This window comes from Heteronotia binoei, chromosome 11 (assembly GCF_032191835.1).
Source record: "Heteronotia binoei isolate CCM8104 ecotype False Entrance Well chromosome 11, APGP_CSIRO_Hbin_v1, whole genome shotgun sequence".
Taxonomy (NCBI): domain Eukaryota; kingdom Metazoa; phylum Chordata; class Lepidosauria; order Squamata; family Gekkonidae; genus Heteronotia; species Heteronotia binoei.
The window spans coordinates 35288822-35305216 of record NC_083233.1 but is presented as its reverse complement, the minus strand read 5'-3'; the positions used below and the strand labels follow the sequence as shown (position 1 = coordinate 35305216).

Here is a 16395-nt window from a genome sequence, read left to right as displayed (position 1 = left end):
ACAACCTCTGCCAGAGCTATGGCTGACCCAAGGCCATGCCAGCAGGTGTAAGTGGAGGAGTGGGGAATCAAACCCGGTTCTTCCAGATAAGAGTCCGCACACTTAACCACTACACCAAACTGACTCTCCGACAAAGCATAAAATTAACACTAGCATCTGCTTCAATGGGACATCCCGATCTGGCCTTCAACTGCTAGTCTCAGCTAGGGAGGTAGCTCCTGTGTGGACACAATGTGGCAGAACACAGGATGAAGCCCTCTACGTTCTGCAGAATCCAAAACTGAATGAGTATCACACTTGATGAATTTACCTCATCCAATCTTACAGATGTTCCCCAATTTTAACTTAGTTCACAAGACAAGCTTAATTTCAAAAGTATTAACCAGGAGGATATTACTTGTCAGTTTAATACATCATAAATTAACATTTAAACAATTTTACATAAAATAAATACATTTTATTTGTTTTTCATAATTAAGTCACATTTTTTTTCCTGAACAGTACAAGTTGAATCAGAAACATGTCTACAAACTTGGCTTTTCAAAAATTTGAGAAAGCTTACTAGAAACATCCATAGTATTTTTCCACAAATCTATTCATGTGAATTTGATCAGTTAGTTTTATTTTAAACTTATGCTGCCAGTCCTTATGCGCAAGTTGTTCAAAGAGAAAGGCTGGGGGAAATATTAAGACATTTAATGAGAGAAATTCATATTCCTAAATCACTAACCCCCCCCCCTCCCCCAAAATGGTCAGCTCTAATCTATTTACCTCAGCTCATTTGTGAGCTCTCTACACCTCTCATCAGAGAAGTGAGGAAATTAAGTGGGGAAATTTTATTTATGTAAACATGAGATCTTCCTGTTTCATTATTCCATTAGTGAAGGCAAAGGAGGAATAAATGGGGCCCCACTTTTTCTTCTCATGTATAGTCAAGGGCCAGTGAATTCATGGGACATTGACAGTTGTGATAAATTTATCATGAGCTTTTTTCAAGAGGCAACAGATAGCTTTTGTTTGCTTGCAGCATTAATATCTGCGGTGTAGAAAATTCACTCAATTTCATTGTCAAGCTTTTATTTAAATGGAAAAAACCTCAATTCCAAACAAAGTATGTCGTATTTCCATAGATTTAGTATGGTTGTGGTTTTTCCAAGGCTTGGGGTTACCTTGGGGTGCATTCTCCTCTCACTTGAGTCCCTTCACACTACGGGAGGAAACTCATTCCCATATTTACCCTGTGATATAAAGCATGGGTTGCAGCTCTATACTGATGCCATGAACTGCTGTACACAAAACCCATTAAGTCTGAATCCATATTCCGATCCAGAGGGTCAAAGTTCACATGCTGTTCATAGAGTAGAGCTATAGCATTTTCCTAGCACTGCTTGTCTTGTTTACAGCTATAAAATGAATGCAAGTCTCTTCATTGGAAGGAATACCGTTCCTTTAAGCATCAACATTTTAAGATGATACATATATGCACACATGCACAGACTGGTTTTAAAAATACAAAAAAACTCACAGGAAATTGATTTTGTTCCTGTGAACACTAAATGTTAGTGATATAGCTAGAATTGCAGAATGGATTTTCCTATAAAACACTTCTAAGTAAACATTTAAAAATTCCAGAACAAAAAGCAACCAAGTGCAAAAAAAAAAGGGGGGGGGAGTGTGTAATTTTCAGATCAAAACACTTTGCTTGCTACACTGGGAAAAAGCATTCACAAAGAATTGTTCTGAAGGAGTGGGTTTAGAGACCCTTGGAAATGTCCACCACTGCCCAACTTTTAACATTAAACACAGAGACTGCCTGCATACTGTGGTTCATTACTACTTTATTAGAGCAGAAGTTAACAAACATGGATGATATGCTAGGGAATGTGTATTGTGAAAGTTATTGTGACATGTAATAAAAAGTATGTAAAAATGAAAGCAAAACCATGCAGTTTTTAAAATTTAACTAAAATATGTCACTGTGTCCCTCTTCATATGGAATAGTATTCCACAGCACTGTTGGCCATCTGGTAAGATAATTTGATAGCATTGCTTGTGGGTTTCAGTACTACCTACTCTTGAGTAGTCCAACTGTAGTAAAGTTATTTGCAAATTATAGCCATGGACTGCATCAGCAGTATCATACCTATTTCCAGGTTTCTATACAAATGTTAAACAACAACAATATGAACTTATGTAGCTCAGACAATCTAGTTATAATTTAGAAGGTCACTTACTTGAAGGTCAAAATTCCAGCCAGCACTAAAGAATATTTCAAACCCTCTCCCGAGGTTCAAAGGTTTGTTCGGATCATTCCCCATTCAGCATTTCAGCACTACTAAGCCCAGCAGAAGTGGAGCAAAATGTCACTAGCCTCTCAAGATCTGGAGGTCTTCTCATTTTTTAGACCTAATTTAAGGAGGAGTAATCCATTTTATAACATTTGTGAACCAATTAAATGTGGAAATATTTTGGCTAACTGGCATGGCTTTCACTGGTTTTCAACAAACAGAACATATAGCAACTGATTGTGGATAAGCTCTAGTAAGCTGCAGCAAACAAAAAATAACACATTGACAATGACTTAGCTGTACACCAAGGGGCAACAGACTTAGGTGGAATAACAGGGGAGCACAACCTTGAAACCATGGTAACTACTTGGGCTTAGTCACACACTGTATTCAAAAAACCCCAATGGAGGCTGGCAATAACAGCGGGACCAGCAAACGACATCTGGCAAAAGTCATATAATACCCAACCTAATGTGTGTCTCAAATGGCAAAGTGTGCAGTTAGTTATAAATATGTTCCTTTTCTGTCTTGGCCATCATGTGTTTTTTTTTACTTGCACCATCAGCCCCTTCCTCTTACTAAGGAAGTACTTCCTTAAATCTTTCAATTTTTAAAGTTAAAGTTTACTCAACTGGCATACAATTAGCTTATGCAAAACTCCTTTAACTGTACAGTGAACTACAGAGCAGAACCCACAGATTCCATGGTTTTTCACAAACTCTGAGAGGACTGTTAATTTTTGCTCAGTCCAAACCTCTAGCAAATTCTTCAAAATGGCTTATATCATGCACTCCAGTAACATGTTTCTGGTCCTTAGTTGTAGCCATCAAAACCACTGAGACTTTTTGCCACCTATTTTACCAAGCAGGTTGTTTAGAGCTATCCTAGCTTTCCTAGCATGCAAACAAAGGGGCCCAAGCAAACACCTCTATCATTGTAAGTCTAGCTTTATAGTTAAGTTTTCAAAAAGTTGTATAAAAAGGACCCATCTTGATCTTCCACCTTCAACAGTTTCAAGATCCCCATTGTCCTCCAAAATTGGTGAAATTAACATCTTCCAAGTTTTACTCCACGGAAAGAGTCAGGGTATTGATTTGTCTATTTCAACAGGAAACAAAGGCCATTCATCAGAATCTGTTTCCACTTCTCTTCTTAACAGCAAGTTCCCTGGAAACGGGGAAAGAGTTGCAGCAGAATCTCAAGACTCAGGAATGCCCAAGTTACAGCAGCTGCTCATCCAAAAGGAGCTTGCAGAATTGAAAGCAGTTCCACCCTTATATGCCCATTGTCTTGTGTCATCCTCTACTTGTACATTCCACTATTTCTACCACTTCCCTGAACTCACCTGACAATTACCTTTTCACTCTTACTTTGCAAACTCTCAGCTGCCCCTCAGTTTCACGCCATCTCTCACCCATCACACTGGTGTCTGCTTTCCCCTTACCTGCCTGCTGGTGGGGTTCCTGAAGCTGAGAGTCACTCAAATGAATGACATCTCTTGCTTTTACTTCTTCTGCCATGGCATGGAGTGTTTTACATTTCATTTTGTGGTGTAGAATCTTGCTACATTTTCTCTGTATCTTGCTGAGGGACTCCAGCTCTCCGCAATGGTTTGCTTCAAGAAATTGTGGCTCATTGTCACGCAAACAGTTATCAGAGGACTTTTTCTTCTTTCTCCTCTTCTTCCTGCTAGCTTGCTCCTCTTCACTGGATGAGCACTTGAATTTTTGCCCTTCATGTCTTAACTTGCTGCTAGATCTCTTGAATGCTGTCTTAAGCCTTTGCTTGGGATGCTTCGCCAAGTCAAAGCACTCAGAGTTTGTACAAAAACTGCGTTTGCTGCAATCACCATTTTGGACACAAATCAGCAATTCTCTTGCTCTTTCCTGGCTGAGAGGCCAAGCCTTGCAACTATTTCTGCAACCCCCATTCCTTCTTTCCATTTTGGTTTGTGACTCATCAAATGCATCACTAAAATATTCAGAATCACTGCTGATCTCTTCCAATAAATCCTTCAATTTATAAACGTGGCCAAATGACTTGATCGGTGGTGGTAAAACTTTCATTCCCATAGTCTCTTCTTGGGATCTGTTATCACAATTAGTACTGGTGCTTACTAGAAAAGGACTATTCAGCTTATCACCTGGAAGTCTATGACTGACTTCATCCAGTGAATCCCTACACCACACCAGACATTGACCAGTGAACTCTCTAGTACAGGTCTGACTTTTGGGCACAACCTCTTTTGGCTCAGGTTCCTCATCTACCACTTCCCACACGTAACTATCAGTGCCTCGAAAGTCCCTCTCATCGAAGTTTGGTATAAAACTCACATCTGTAAGACACTGTCCATCTTTGTTTTTCAGGCTGACCTGAAAGTTATTCCCATTATGGGACACCACCCTCTGCCACCAGGACTCAGTTCCTGTGTTTTGTGTCACCGGACAGATTCGTGCATATCTTGGGGTTTGGTAGTAGTTTAGTAAATAGTGTATGAATTCCTCTGTTTCATAAACCTTTTGCTTCTTGCAGTTTCCTGCACTAGAGACTCTGGAGGAGCACCCCAAGTCCAGGCTTCGGCAGTACTCCCTGGCAGGAGATTTTTTGACTTTGCAATCTTGAGTGACTGTAACTTGCAACAAGCCACTGTCCTGATAGCAGTCTGTAGCCTTGTCCGTTATGTGTCTACTAACTGGTCTTGCAGCTGGCTCATTCAAAACAGTTCTCACAAGGTGACAAGGTGATCTAGGCAAGCCAAATGAAACATATTGTTCCTCCTCCTCCTCAATATAGGCGTTATCCAACCGGCCTAACTGATGAGGGGGGTCTCTCTCATCCTTTGCTTCTTTGCATCCAAGACTACTAGAGTTGGATGTCTCTTTTAGCACATTTTGTATCTTAGGTGAAGGAAAGCAATCTTCCCTTTCATTTTCACTTTCCAATAGAGGCTCCCTTAGTTGCCTGGATGATAGCACAAAATCCTTCAAAATAAAATTAGAGACACAGAATTACAACAAACTGAACAAGCAATACCAGCAGAAAGTAAACAACTGAGAGAAGCCTAACTATAAGCAAAGTTTATAATGCTGTTGCAGTCTTCCTGTTTGTGGTTTTCCTAGAGGTACCTGGTTGGCCACTGTGTGAACACAATGCTGCTCACACATAATGGGTCTTTTGTTTGATCCAGCATGGCTCTTATGTTCTTAAGTTCCATGGAATTTGAGGTTAGCCTCAAGATCTTCTGGTGCTAGAGGGAGACAATCCAAATGAAACCTGTTAATTGGGCAATTAACAGAGCAGTATCCATTTGGAAGAAAACAGTCAAATGGAGTTGTGTAAAAGCACAGCTGTGCTCATGCACAACTCCTGGTCCCTCCATTCCTTCCTGTCTCTCCCAAAACAGGCTTGCACAGGAAAGCTTCCGAGTGGGTTGTGCCCCATGGGTCAATGTCTCCTGGTCCCAGTACACATATCCTGAGGCAAGAAACAGAACCTTCCTCCATGGCAGAACAACTTTTGGGAGCTGCTTTCTCAACTGGTAGCCCAATTTCTCTGTTAGGAAATGCATTTTTACTGCCAGTTCACTCTAAAGGAACAGTATTTAAAAGATCACGAAATCACATCAAGTAACTTGGCTTGCCTTTCAAGGGCTGTGGTTTTGTAGCTTCTATTGCACATAAAAATTACACATTTCAACATCAAGTTTCAATGGCTATGGATTATTATCCTGACATATTGAATCCTAATGTGGGTTACTGAGTCCCCTATGGTAATGGGAACTCCAATGATCAGAAGAAAAAATTCTACCAGAGTTTCTATAATCACTTATCACAGGGTGTGAACCAGAACTAGAGCGATTAATCAAAAGCCCTTGATCTTGCCAAGGACTCACTAGCAATGTTCTATTTGCCTCTTGAACATGTGATCCCACCCCAAACTCACAGCAGGCATAGACTGGCCCATCAAAATGAGGTGCCCTGGACATGGATAAAGTCTCTTCTTATATGTGCCTATATAATTGTCCATGACAAAAATGTTTAGAACTTAGAATATTTTTAAAAATATTCTTACTTTTATTTGGTTTAACAGCACTGTAAGCAGCCTGATTGACTCCACTCTTCTCTGAGCTAGGAGGTATTTCCTCTCTTCCCATTCAGGCATATTCTCTGGCCACAGCTCTTCTTCAGCTGTTACCTTCTGTTGCTTTCTTGGGCGTTTTTCATCCCGATCTATCTGTCTTTTTTCTCGTCTCTTGATCTTAGACTTCCTCTTTCCTTCTCCAACTTTTTTTTCATCACCATCATCACGTCTTTTTCTAGGCAATTATTAATATGGGACAATTTAGATGAAAAATCATTTCAGATAGTTTTAACCCTTGGAGGGTAGGAGGGATGATTTTCTTTAAAGGTATTAATATTAAGTACGTTCACTCTCAGAATCTATTTGTGGTTACAAACAAGAGGCTAGCAGTTCCTAGAAATGTCTGTTTCAAACCAAAACATCATATATTTTCAGGGCAATCGAAAATATTTTATGAGATCCTGAAATGTCTTATGTTTCTAAAACTTTCACAATATTAAAATCTAAAGTCATGCACTGCAGCAGCAACTATCTCATAATTACATGTATGTTAACTCCCAGTTCTATTAATGGGACGAACACATCTGTGGGTAGACTGCACTGAATGAATACAGAATTTAACTCTTCTTTTCCCAGACGACCTACTGACTCATTTGTTTCACTTTGATTTCACAGTTATGTGGTGTCCTAACTGCCATCCAACATTCAAATCTCCCACATTTTAGTACTGACTCAGAGAACGGTCTGCAGTTGTAAGCAGGTTTGGCCTTGAAAACTGCCTGGAAGGGGGATCTCCTGGGGACCATATGTAAGCAGCTCTCAGCATATCTGAAGAAAAACAAGGAATAAATGTGATAATTTCCTATTAAATAGGCCAGTAACACAGAAACTGAGGAGCCGAGGTATTCTAGGATGCTGTGAAAAGTACTAGTGTGTCATAGTAATCTAATTCATAGTAACCAACCAGAGGTGGCTTCCTGCTTTATCCAGCAGCTTCTGCTGGGAGTGGATAATTCTCTGCATTGGGTACAATTTAATCATTCTGACACTCAGCTCACAAAGCAGGCTGTCAGATGCATTTCCCCACAAGTTACTGCTCTATGATAGTTGCCTTCCAATCAGAGATTAGTGCAGAGAAGAGAGATTTTCTGAAATTAAGTAATTGCACACACACACTAAAAGTAAATCTTCTGGAGAACATTAGTTTTAAGGGGGGCGGAAGCATGCTTCAGCTATAAAAAGTCTAGAAACACTGCAACAGGAATTTTGCCCATAGTAAGGTTTCTATAGAAACAGAACAATCCTGAGGAATATAAACTGTATTCCTATTTATTTTCTAGGAGGTAGAGTATGCAACCCCCCTTTAAGTAGATGCTTGGAAATCCCACAGCTATAGTGTTCTTTATTTTATTATTTTTAGAGGGGGAGAAATCTTGCAGGAGCTAAATACCTTGAAAGATTTTTTAAAAAATCCAGTTACAATGTCTATCCTTAGCATAATAACTTTTGTTTCAAATATAACAGAGTAGGTGGAGCCTAGACCTCCCTATGGAACTAAAACATTGGCTCAGGTGTACTTGGTGCTCAGGTGTACTCTGGCACTGAAGAAGCTCTCTTGAGAACTAAAGAAGGTTGAAAAAACAATTAGGGACACACATTTACATTTGGCTCAGCAACCAACACTGGAACCCAAACTACAACATGTACTTTCTCAGAAATTAATTTTGTTTTAAGGCAAATGTAACACTGTCTTACCAAATTGCAGCAACAAAAAACAAAGTGAACTGCAAAAAAGATACTAAATAACTACTTTCTTGCCATTCATCCTCATCTTATTTCCATATTTACAACTGATTGCTTTGTCAGAGATTAGAAATAAAAGATATATTGCACTTTCATCATAGGCAACCTTTCGTTGGTTAATGATTAAGCAAAGGTTATTGACAAAATTTAGCACTGCTGTATTATTCAGAAACTTACACAGAAAACAATTGAAAGTTTAACAATGACCTCATTGTATTATTGTTTAGGTCAGAGTCAGGATGGAATTAAGGCAGAATTTGAAGCCACGCTGCCATTATCTCATAAAAAAGTGGGGGCTTTTTGGTATTTTGTATATTTTGTGTGTGTGTGTCTGCACCTGGAAATCATGTTGACCTCTGATGACTGATCCCTACTGGGGTCCTGGAGGATATTTAGAGAGGTGGCTGAATAAAGAAGAAGAATTGCAGATTTATACCCCGCCCTTCTCTCTGAATCAGAGACTCAGAGCAGCTTACAATCTCCCATATCGTCTCCCCCCACAACAGACACCCTGTGAGGTGGGTGAGGCTGAGAGAGCTCTCACAGCAGCTGCCCTTTCAAGGACAACCTCTGCCAGAGCTATCGCTGACCCAAGGCCAATCCAGCAGGTGCAAGTGGAGGAGTGGGGAATCAAACCCGGTTCTCCCAGATAAGAGTCCACACACTTAACCATTACACCAAACTGGCTCCTAAAGCCTGCCCCTGTCCTCTCAACTGGGTATTTCAAGGAAGTCTCCCATCCAAATACTAACCACAGTTGACCCTGCTTAGCTTCTGAGATATGATGACATCGGGCTTGCCTGCGCTTCCAGGTCAGGGCTCACAAACAAAATGTTTTGATTGGCTAGACAAGTAAAAAGCAGTCTTAGATAACAACCTTAGTTAACAATACATCCAAACCAAACAGAATTTGATTCTGAGTGCAGGACAGCTTTCATTTTTTAAAAAAGCAGTAATAAGCTTCCTTATGGCTGTCCAAGTATACATTCTGTAGGCAAATCTGCCAGAATCTCAGAAACCAGCAAGTTGGCTAAATGAGAGTTCAGTAGTTGGAGGCAAGGCTGCAATGCCTGGCAGAGCTTGCAACCACTCCCAATGACTCGTAAACGCAACGCAAATTATGCAGAGTGGCAAAAACAGGGAAATTATGCACATTTATTCAATTTATCCTGTCTTGGTACAGCATTTGAACATAATTTTATTTTATTTTGTTTTTCTATATGGCACTCATGCACCCTGGGCAATTTTTTCTTCTTTCAGTCAACTTTGAAGAAGTCAAGTTCCTCACCTTTCAGTACCTCTTTTACCTCTGTTTTCCTCCCTCTTTCTTTCTCGCTCTAGCCCTTGCAGGGTTAATCGTTCCAGGTTCCTCTGGTTTATAGCACTCTCACTGAAATGATTGGTAGTATCAGCTGATACCTGTTTCAAAATAAGAAGAACAAAAATGTAGTATTGTTCACTGTCTCAGATAAAACTCAGAGTCTACAGATCCAGTCTCAAAGTTATAAACAGAGATCCTTCTGTCCTTCAAACTATTTTGGCTCACATATGTCCAGTACAGACCTTTCCAAGAAACCCAATGTAGACAATTGACTGCTGGCAAATTCATTCTCTTCTTCCACACAATTCTATTGAAACACTAAAATCCAGCTGTTTTCAATAAAGTCAATTTTATTTGTCTCAAGAGAAACAAATGCCAGTGACCATGAAACAGCAATGATATATCCATGACTGGCAGCATGCTCCAGCCCAAGAATCTCCACCTATTTCAACTTCAGTTGATCCATTTACCAAACTGCAAATCACTTTTTACTGGGAGGAGGAAGGAACAAGTTAAAAATGCAACTGATAGGTTCCACTGCAAGACTTGTTGAAAAGAATACAGATGGACAATGTCTTAAAAATTGTTATTAAGTTTTACATTCTAAATGTGACTACTTAGGGTATTTGTCTTCATTAGCTCAGATGTCTCTTAAACATTCAGAACTATATTTTTTTACATACCAATACAATTCAAGAAGGCAAAACCCATAAAAATTAGTTTTTTAGGTTAGTAATTTGATATGACTGAAACTCTCTTCTTAAGATTGTCCAGGAAACTAAACAACATTAATTAATAATTTAAAAATTAAATTAAATCTATTCAAGTAGCATTCATAAGAAATTTGTGGGGTCATTTGTACTTTACAAACTTTTTTTTTAAACCCTTTATTTTAAAGTCAGTTGTAATATAATTTCCCAGCTATCTTAGATTATAAATTCCCTGGAGCAGGGGGCCTGTCTACATTACCCTATGTAATTCTGTAAAGGATCATGTATAATGATATCACAGCATAAAAATAAATAATTTTACAGAAAATACACAAAGGCAAATTATTCACATAATTAAACATGACTATAATATCAGAAAGCATAGTAATTAGATGTGCTAAGGCAGGGGTGGCCAAACTGTGGCTCTTTCACACATATTGTGTGGCTCTCAAAGCCCCCACCACCCGTCAGCCAACTTGGAAAAGACATTTCTCTCTTTAAATCACTTATCCAAGTGAAGCCACCTAGTGGCTTGGAAAATGCATTTAAAATTCAGTTGCTTTCTTTCCACCTCTCCCTCCCCCATCTATTTGTTCCTTCCTTCCTCCCTCCCTCCCTCCCTTCCTTCTTTCATGACTTGTGGCTCTCAAACATTTGATGTTCATGCCTTGCGGCTCTCAAACATTTGATGTTCATGCCTTGCGGCTCTCAAACATCTGATGTTTATTCTATGTGGCTCTAATTTTAAGCAAGTTTGGCCATCCCTGTGCTAAGGTATATTTTAAGAGACTGCATAATGCAAGAATAATTTCTAATAACCAACCAAACTTTCAATACGCAGGAGCAGACATTCCATGCAAGGAAGACCAAACTCAGTAAATCCTTAGAAGAGTGTGACAGCAACGAAGATTCTCATGCCAGACTGAGGTACAAAGTTTCATGGAGTAAGACCCACTTCAACACCCACTTGCAGCTAATAACATGTACTCTAATCCATGAAATATGCTACAATAAATCTATTATCCTTTAAGGTGGTAAGAGACACTGGAACCTGCATGATGCTTCTTACCTTAATATTACATGCCAGAGCTTTTCCATCATCCCCTTTAAACATCAGCTTCATTCCCTTAAGTGTCTCCATAGCTTTTGCAAAAGCTGTGGACTCCTGGTACTGGATATAAGCTTCAAATGTTCGCAGGCCACGAAAAATGAAATTAGTCATGTTTCCTCCCACCATTTCTTGCCTATAAGGATCAAGCATGGGAATATCTACATTCTTGATCTTTCCAAAACTTTCAAACACTGCTCTCAAGATATCTTCGTTTGGTGTTTCACTACCTGAGCCTCTTAGGGCAAACCATTTGCACGGCAATCCTTCCAAATGGATGCAATTGGGAACATCACTGCTTTGCTCAGCAAGATCTTCCTCCATCATTTCTCTATCAGTCAAAATGGCTTCCGACTCCTGAGGAGTTGGTAAATCAGGAGATGCCTCTGTAGCAACCACTTGCAAGTCATCTTTAAAACCATTCAGTTTTATCATCTTGCCATGGAGCTTTTCCTTAAGGCTACATACCAAATGCTTGGTTTCTGCCTCTCCCTCAAACCGAATGAAACCTTTTGTTCTTTTTGAAACCTTAACACTGATGAACTGGTCTGGACAAATCATATTCTTCAGCTTGTCCATCACTTCCCATTTAGAGAATGCCCGGGTAGATCCGGTGTGTTCTGGAAGCACCACACTGATAGTTAATTTTGCTATTGGCTTAAGATAGAGTTGCTGAGAGGCACAGAGCTCCATAGCTTCCGAAGGATCACATACTAGAGTGACAGTCATGACGTCCAATGCCCTTTAGAAAAACAATTAAAAGGAAGTTATGCTAAAGAGCAAATAAAGTTCCTTATATCCTACAGGGTTACAAGGAATCGCTGCTTGCCCCCAACAAACATGGCATTCAGTTCTAAGGTGACAATAAACACAGCTGCCATTTATCTTTCAGGCTGGGGAAAAGTCCATTCCAGAATTTCTCAAGACTTCTAACAGGTGAGGTACAGTTATTTCCAAACTAAGCCAGGGCCCATGTTTACTTGGAAGTAATTTCCTCTTATTTCAATGGGATTTATTGCCATATAAATAGGATTTGAACCTCTTAAAATTACCTTAAAGTAAACTTCAAATAGTACATCTGTCTTTTAAATGACTATCACTTGAAATGAGAGCTGGGGGAAAAAACTTCCTTATACACTGTCTAAACACACCCATTGAATCTCTCACTGAATAATCAAAGAGGGGCTGAAATTGAATCCAAACTCACAGCAAGCAGTGTCTGTGAATAATAGCAAATATGTATTTTCAGATGAAAAATACAGCACAGGCAGATAAATCACTATGCATGCCATGGAACACTACCCAACAACTGCTTTAAAGGCCTCTTAACAATAGCAGAACAAAATAATACATACTGAAACTCCATCAGCTACGAAAGCAATTTAATTAATGTATCTGAACATTCTGTTAGTACAACCTAAAAAAAACCTGTATAAAAATCCATGCCAAAAGTTGAACTTTCTGAAACTGGCTATATCAAATTAGCAATTTTAGATATTTCAGAAAAAATGAAAAGCACAAATCAAAAGTCTTTACTTTTGAAAAGCTTGTTTCCTAAGGATAAACAGAGCTACATAATCATAATGTCTTTCCAAAAAGTTTACTGTTCATTAATGTGGCATATAAATGGTTATATAATTCGGCCACAACCAAATTTCAGGACTCTCACTTGTATTTCTTGCTCAATTCATTTCACAGATAAAGTACAGGAAAAAATGTCTACGCTTAACATAAACCTGTAATTTAGCACCATTCCTCAAAGTATATACAGAAATTATATATTTACACACCTTTGGATACAGCATACTTTGAAAAACAACCAAAGTGGGTTAAGAGTCTTGACATTTTCTGGCTCTTCAGAATCAGTCATGAATTTTGTTCCTCCATGCTTTAGTATGCTTCCCTCCTCCCTGGTCTTCCAATTTCATCTTCAAGCTCTGTATTGGAATTTATGATATTCCAATTTGTATATTTCAGTTTCTCCCCAGAACATTGTTTCTTGGCAGTATTTTTGTGCACAAGGAAAGAGATAACAAAATACTCCTCTGCTTTGCCTTTTCTCTGTATTAACAGAGGAAGATGGATGGCAAGTTCTAGAAAGCTTCCTTCTGAGACCTTGTGGCCCAAATTGCAGAACTCAAGGGAGACTGAAGTAAATAATAAAATGAAGCCGCAGGCAAAGCTGTCACCTGTTTCCTTCCATCTCTTACAAAACAGCTTGATCCCAAATGTGCATCCATGAGTTGTGTGGCTGTTGGAGAATTACTTTTCCTTTGTTAGTTTCTTTCTTGATAAACAACCAAATACAATGAATACTCTCAAGTTCAAGCAAAGAGCATTGCATCTTAAAAAACTACATCGGGGCACATCTACATAAGATCTTAAATTCTGAGTAAGCTGCCAGATACTTAGCAATGAAGCTCATCACTGTATCCTCACAGTCAAATTTAGCTTGATAAGCCTCAACATTTGGACTAAAAGTAAATAATTAATCAAAGCAGAAGTTTTGATGAAGCCTCAAAATGGTATAAGCTGCTCTTTACAGAGTGGATATGGACTACAAGAGGGCAGGGATATGGACTACAAGAGGGCAGCTGGTAAAAGCCCCAGATAAGGTTTACCACAGTACCTTAGCTGTGATATAGTGGTTGGCATATTAGACAAGGTCACCAGGATCTGAGAGATATGGATTCAGTTACCTTTCCTGTCATGATGCTCAATAAGTGACTTTGATCCAGTAACTCCCTTTCCATCTAACCTATCTCACGGGAAGGCTGTAAGGAAAATAAGGGAGAGAAGAACCCTGAGTTCCTGGGGAGAAGGGTGAAATTTTAAAAATGTAATTGACAGAGACAGGAGCAATCCTGTTCACGGGGTAATATGAGTAACTGCCCCATTTTTGGCACAGGATGATGCAACTGATGCAACCATTTTTGCCAAAAGTGCATAGAGAAACTGCATCATCATGTCACCACTGAAAGGTGGAACTAACACTCAGCCTCTTCTTAGCAAATACAAATGATGACTATTTTGCTGCCAATTGCAATCCCATTTGCACAAGAAGTTTGTGAAAGTCCAAGCCTAGACATCCTCCAGAAATGTAGCCAAGCTGACTTTGAACAGCTGAGGTTAAGCAAGTGCAGGGCGATTTTAATCTTATGTGCACATGTAACTGGTATACTGTTTTTACATCACTTTTAATCTTGGAAAGATGCACTGGTAAAAGAAGATCCTACTGTTTGTTTTCCACCATCCCATATTCAGGCCCTTCTCAAGATATCATTACATTATATCTATATTTTGCTGTTCTCCCAACAAGCTTTGGGCATAGTACTGAGTTTTTATTATTTTACCATCACAATAGCTAAGAAGTAGGTTAGACTGGCATAAATAGATATACTTTTATGGAGCAGCAGCATTGATCAACATTATGCCAGAAGCTGAGAGAACCCACGGTCACTTCATGGATGCACAGAGATCTGAACCAGTTTCTATGCAAAGTTCAACACTTTGTGTCCATGCACCATACTGGCTTGCCCTAGAATTGCCATGTAATGGTCTTCATAAACACTCTTCTTTCTCCCCACTCCCATCCCAAGCTCACTCATCCCTTCACCAGCACAGGCAGGCTTCTGGCAGCTTCCTGCAACCCACAGGAAGCTGCCATATTGAATCTGATGGTTGAGCCATCTGGCTCAGTTGGTTTTCATGGGCTCAGGCAAAAATAGTTTTTTCCCCTCAGCCCTGCTGTCTGAAACCTTTTAACTAGTTATATCAGAATTAAATAGAACTGGGCCACTCATTGTGACCCACAGAAAGCCCCCAGAGGCTTCCTACACCTTATCTGCTCTTCCATCCCACCCAAGAGTTACCTGGCCCCAAGCAGAGGCCTCTGACCAACTCCGCCTTTCCATAACATTCTGCTTCCCTCCCCACCCCTAGAGCCCTCCACATTACTGACTCTTCAACCAGCCCCTTGAATTCTGACTCCCTAGAATTAAATTTTGTGAGCCTTTAAGGTCCCACTGGGCTCCTGGCTTGGTTTTCTCTCTGCCTTCAAGATGCCATACAGGCACCTCTGACCCAAACACAATTCATCCAAACCCCACAGACAGACACTTCGCATACACCCCACAATAAAGACACACCCTGTGCTTTCCCCAACGTCCCTTCTCTCCCCGCCCCCACACCGCGCGAAACAGCATTGTTATCCCACACAAACAACCCCATCGCTACCACCACGCAAGTATAGGCCTCGGATTCCCTCGGCTCAATCCACGTAGTTCTGCCCACCTCCCAGTCATGCCTTCCAGAATGCCCCTTCCTTCCTCCTCACCCCACAAAGCAGCCTCTGCTTTTCCACACTGAGCTTTCCTCACGCAGCCGACATACTGCTCCCCCCACCCCCCCATACCTGCCCTAGCGGGAAAGCCACCCTCGCCCCACCCCACGAGCAGGCCTCGCTCCCCCCATATGCCCGTAAGCAAGGTGCAGCGCTCGACCCCCCCCCCGCGAAAAGCCAACCCCTCCCGCCAAAAAAACAAGCACGCCATAGGCCGCGAGTGCTCCGTCGCCTACCCTACACACCATCCTTCCCTCTGCCGACAAGCCAGCAGCAGCAGCCCCGGCTGGGCCTTGCTAGGGCGAGCTGTCCTCCGAGCCCTGCCTCTCTTACCGTTCAGGCCGCGGCTCCAGCAGCCCCCGCCGGCCACACACGCTTCCTGGTCCGGCCTCCCCGGGGCGGAGCACGGCAGACTCAGCCGCTTCCGACCGCGGAGCCGTTGCGGGACCCTCCGGCCTGCCTTTTCTGCTTCGCGCCTGTTTCCAGGGTTTTCCTTCCTTTTCCGTCTCTCCTTTCTAGCCTAGTCCCTCAGGCGTGTTTACTCAGAAGTAAATCTCAGAGGAGTCCAGGGGATTTAGTCCTAAGTAAGCGAGCCGGGTTGAGCAGCCGGGATCCTAGAGCGTGTTTACTCAGAGGGAAGTCTCACTTATGGACCCTTGTGAGTGTTTAGGGCTGCACCCGCCCCCGCTGTCTTTTACTCGGAAGTCAGCCCCACTGTGTTAAGCGGGACCTGCTCCCATGTT

The 16395-nt window shown here is 40.9% G+C and overlaps 1 protein-coding gene across 3 annotated transcripts; it reads right to left on the bottom strand.

Moving 5' to 3' along the window:
- Positions 1 to 391: 391 nt before the first annotated feature.
- On the bottom strand, positions 392 to 16133 carry LOC132579717 (A-kinase anchor protein 17B-like). 3 transcript variants are annotated; one of them, XM_060250302.1, is made up of 6 exons: positions 13101 to 13644; positions 11272 to 12052; positions 9460 to 9590; positions 6360 to 6603; positions 3733 to 5269; positions 392 to 3455 (listed from the first exon to the last, which is right to left on the bottom strand). In XM_060250302.1, exons 1-6 carry the CDS (start codon positions 13178 to 13180, stop codon positions 3370 to 3372), a joined length of 2859 nt encoding a protein of 952 aa, XP_060106285.1. In that variant the 5' UTR covers positions 13181 to 13644; the 3' UTR covers positions 392 to 3369. The 3 variants fall into 3 exon arrangements, with proteins under 3 accessions (XP_060106285.1, XP_060106286.1, XP_060106284.1); XM_060250303.1 differs by lacking the exon at positions 13101 to 13644 and adding an exon at positions 15986 to 16133 and having other exon boundaries at positions 392 to 5269; XM_060250301.1 differs by having other exon boundaries at positions 392 to 5269; positions 13101 to 13643.
- Positions 16134 to 16395: the final 262 nt, after the last annotated feature.

Excerpts from the sequence above, each read along its gene's own strand:
- LOC132579717 (XM_060250301.1), bottom strand. The coding sequence starts at position 13,180 with ATGACTGATTCTGAAGAGCCAGAAAATGTCAAGACTCTTAACCCACTT. Across the intron at positions 9,591-11,271 it reads CTCTGGCATGTAATATTAAG|GTATCAGCTGATACTACCAA; the intron begins GTAAGAAGCATC and ends ATTTTGAAACAG. Across the intron at positions 6,604-9,459 it reads GGTAAAAGAGGTACTGAAAG|AAAAAGACGTGATGATGGTG; the intron begins GTGAGGAACTTG and ends ATAATTGCCTAG.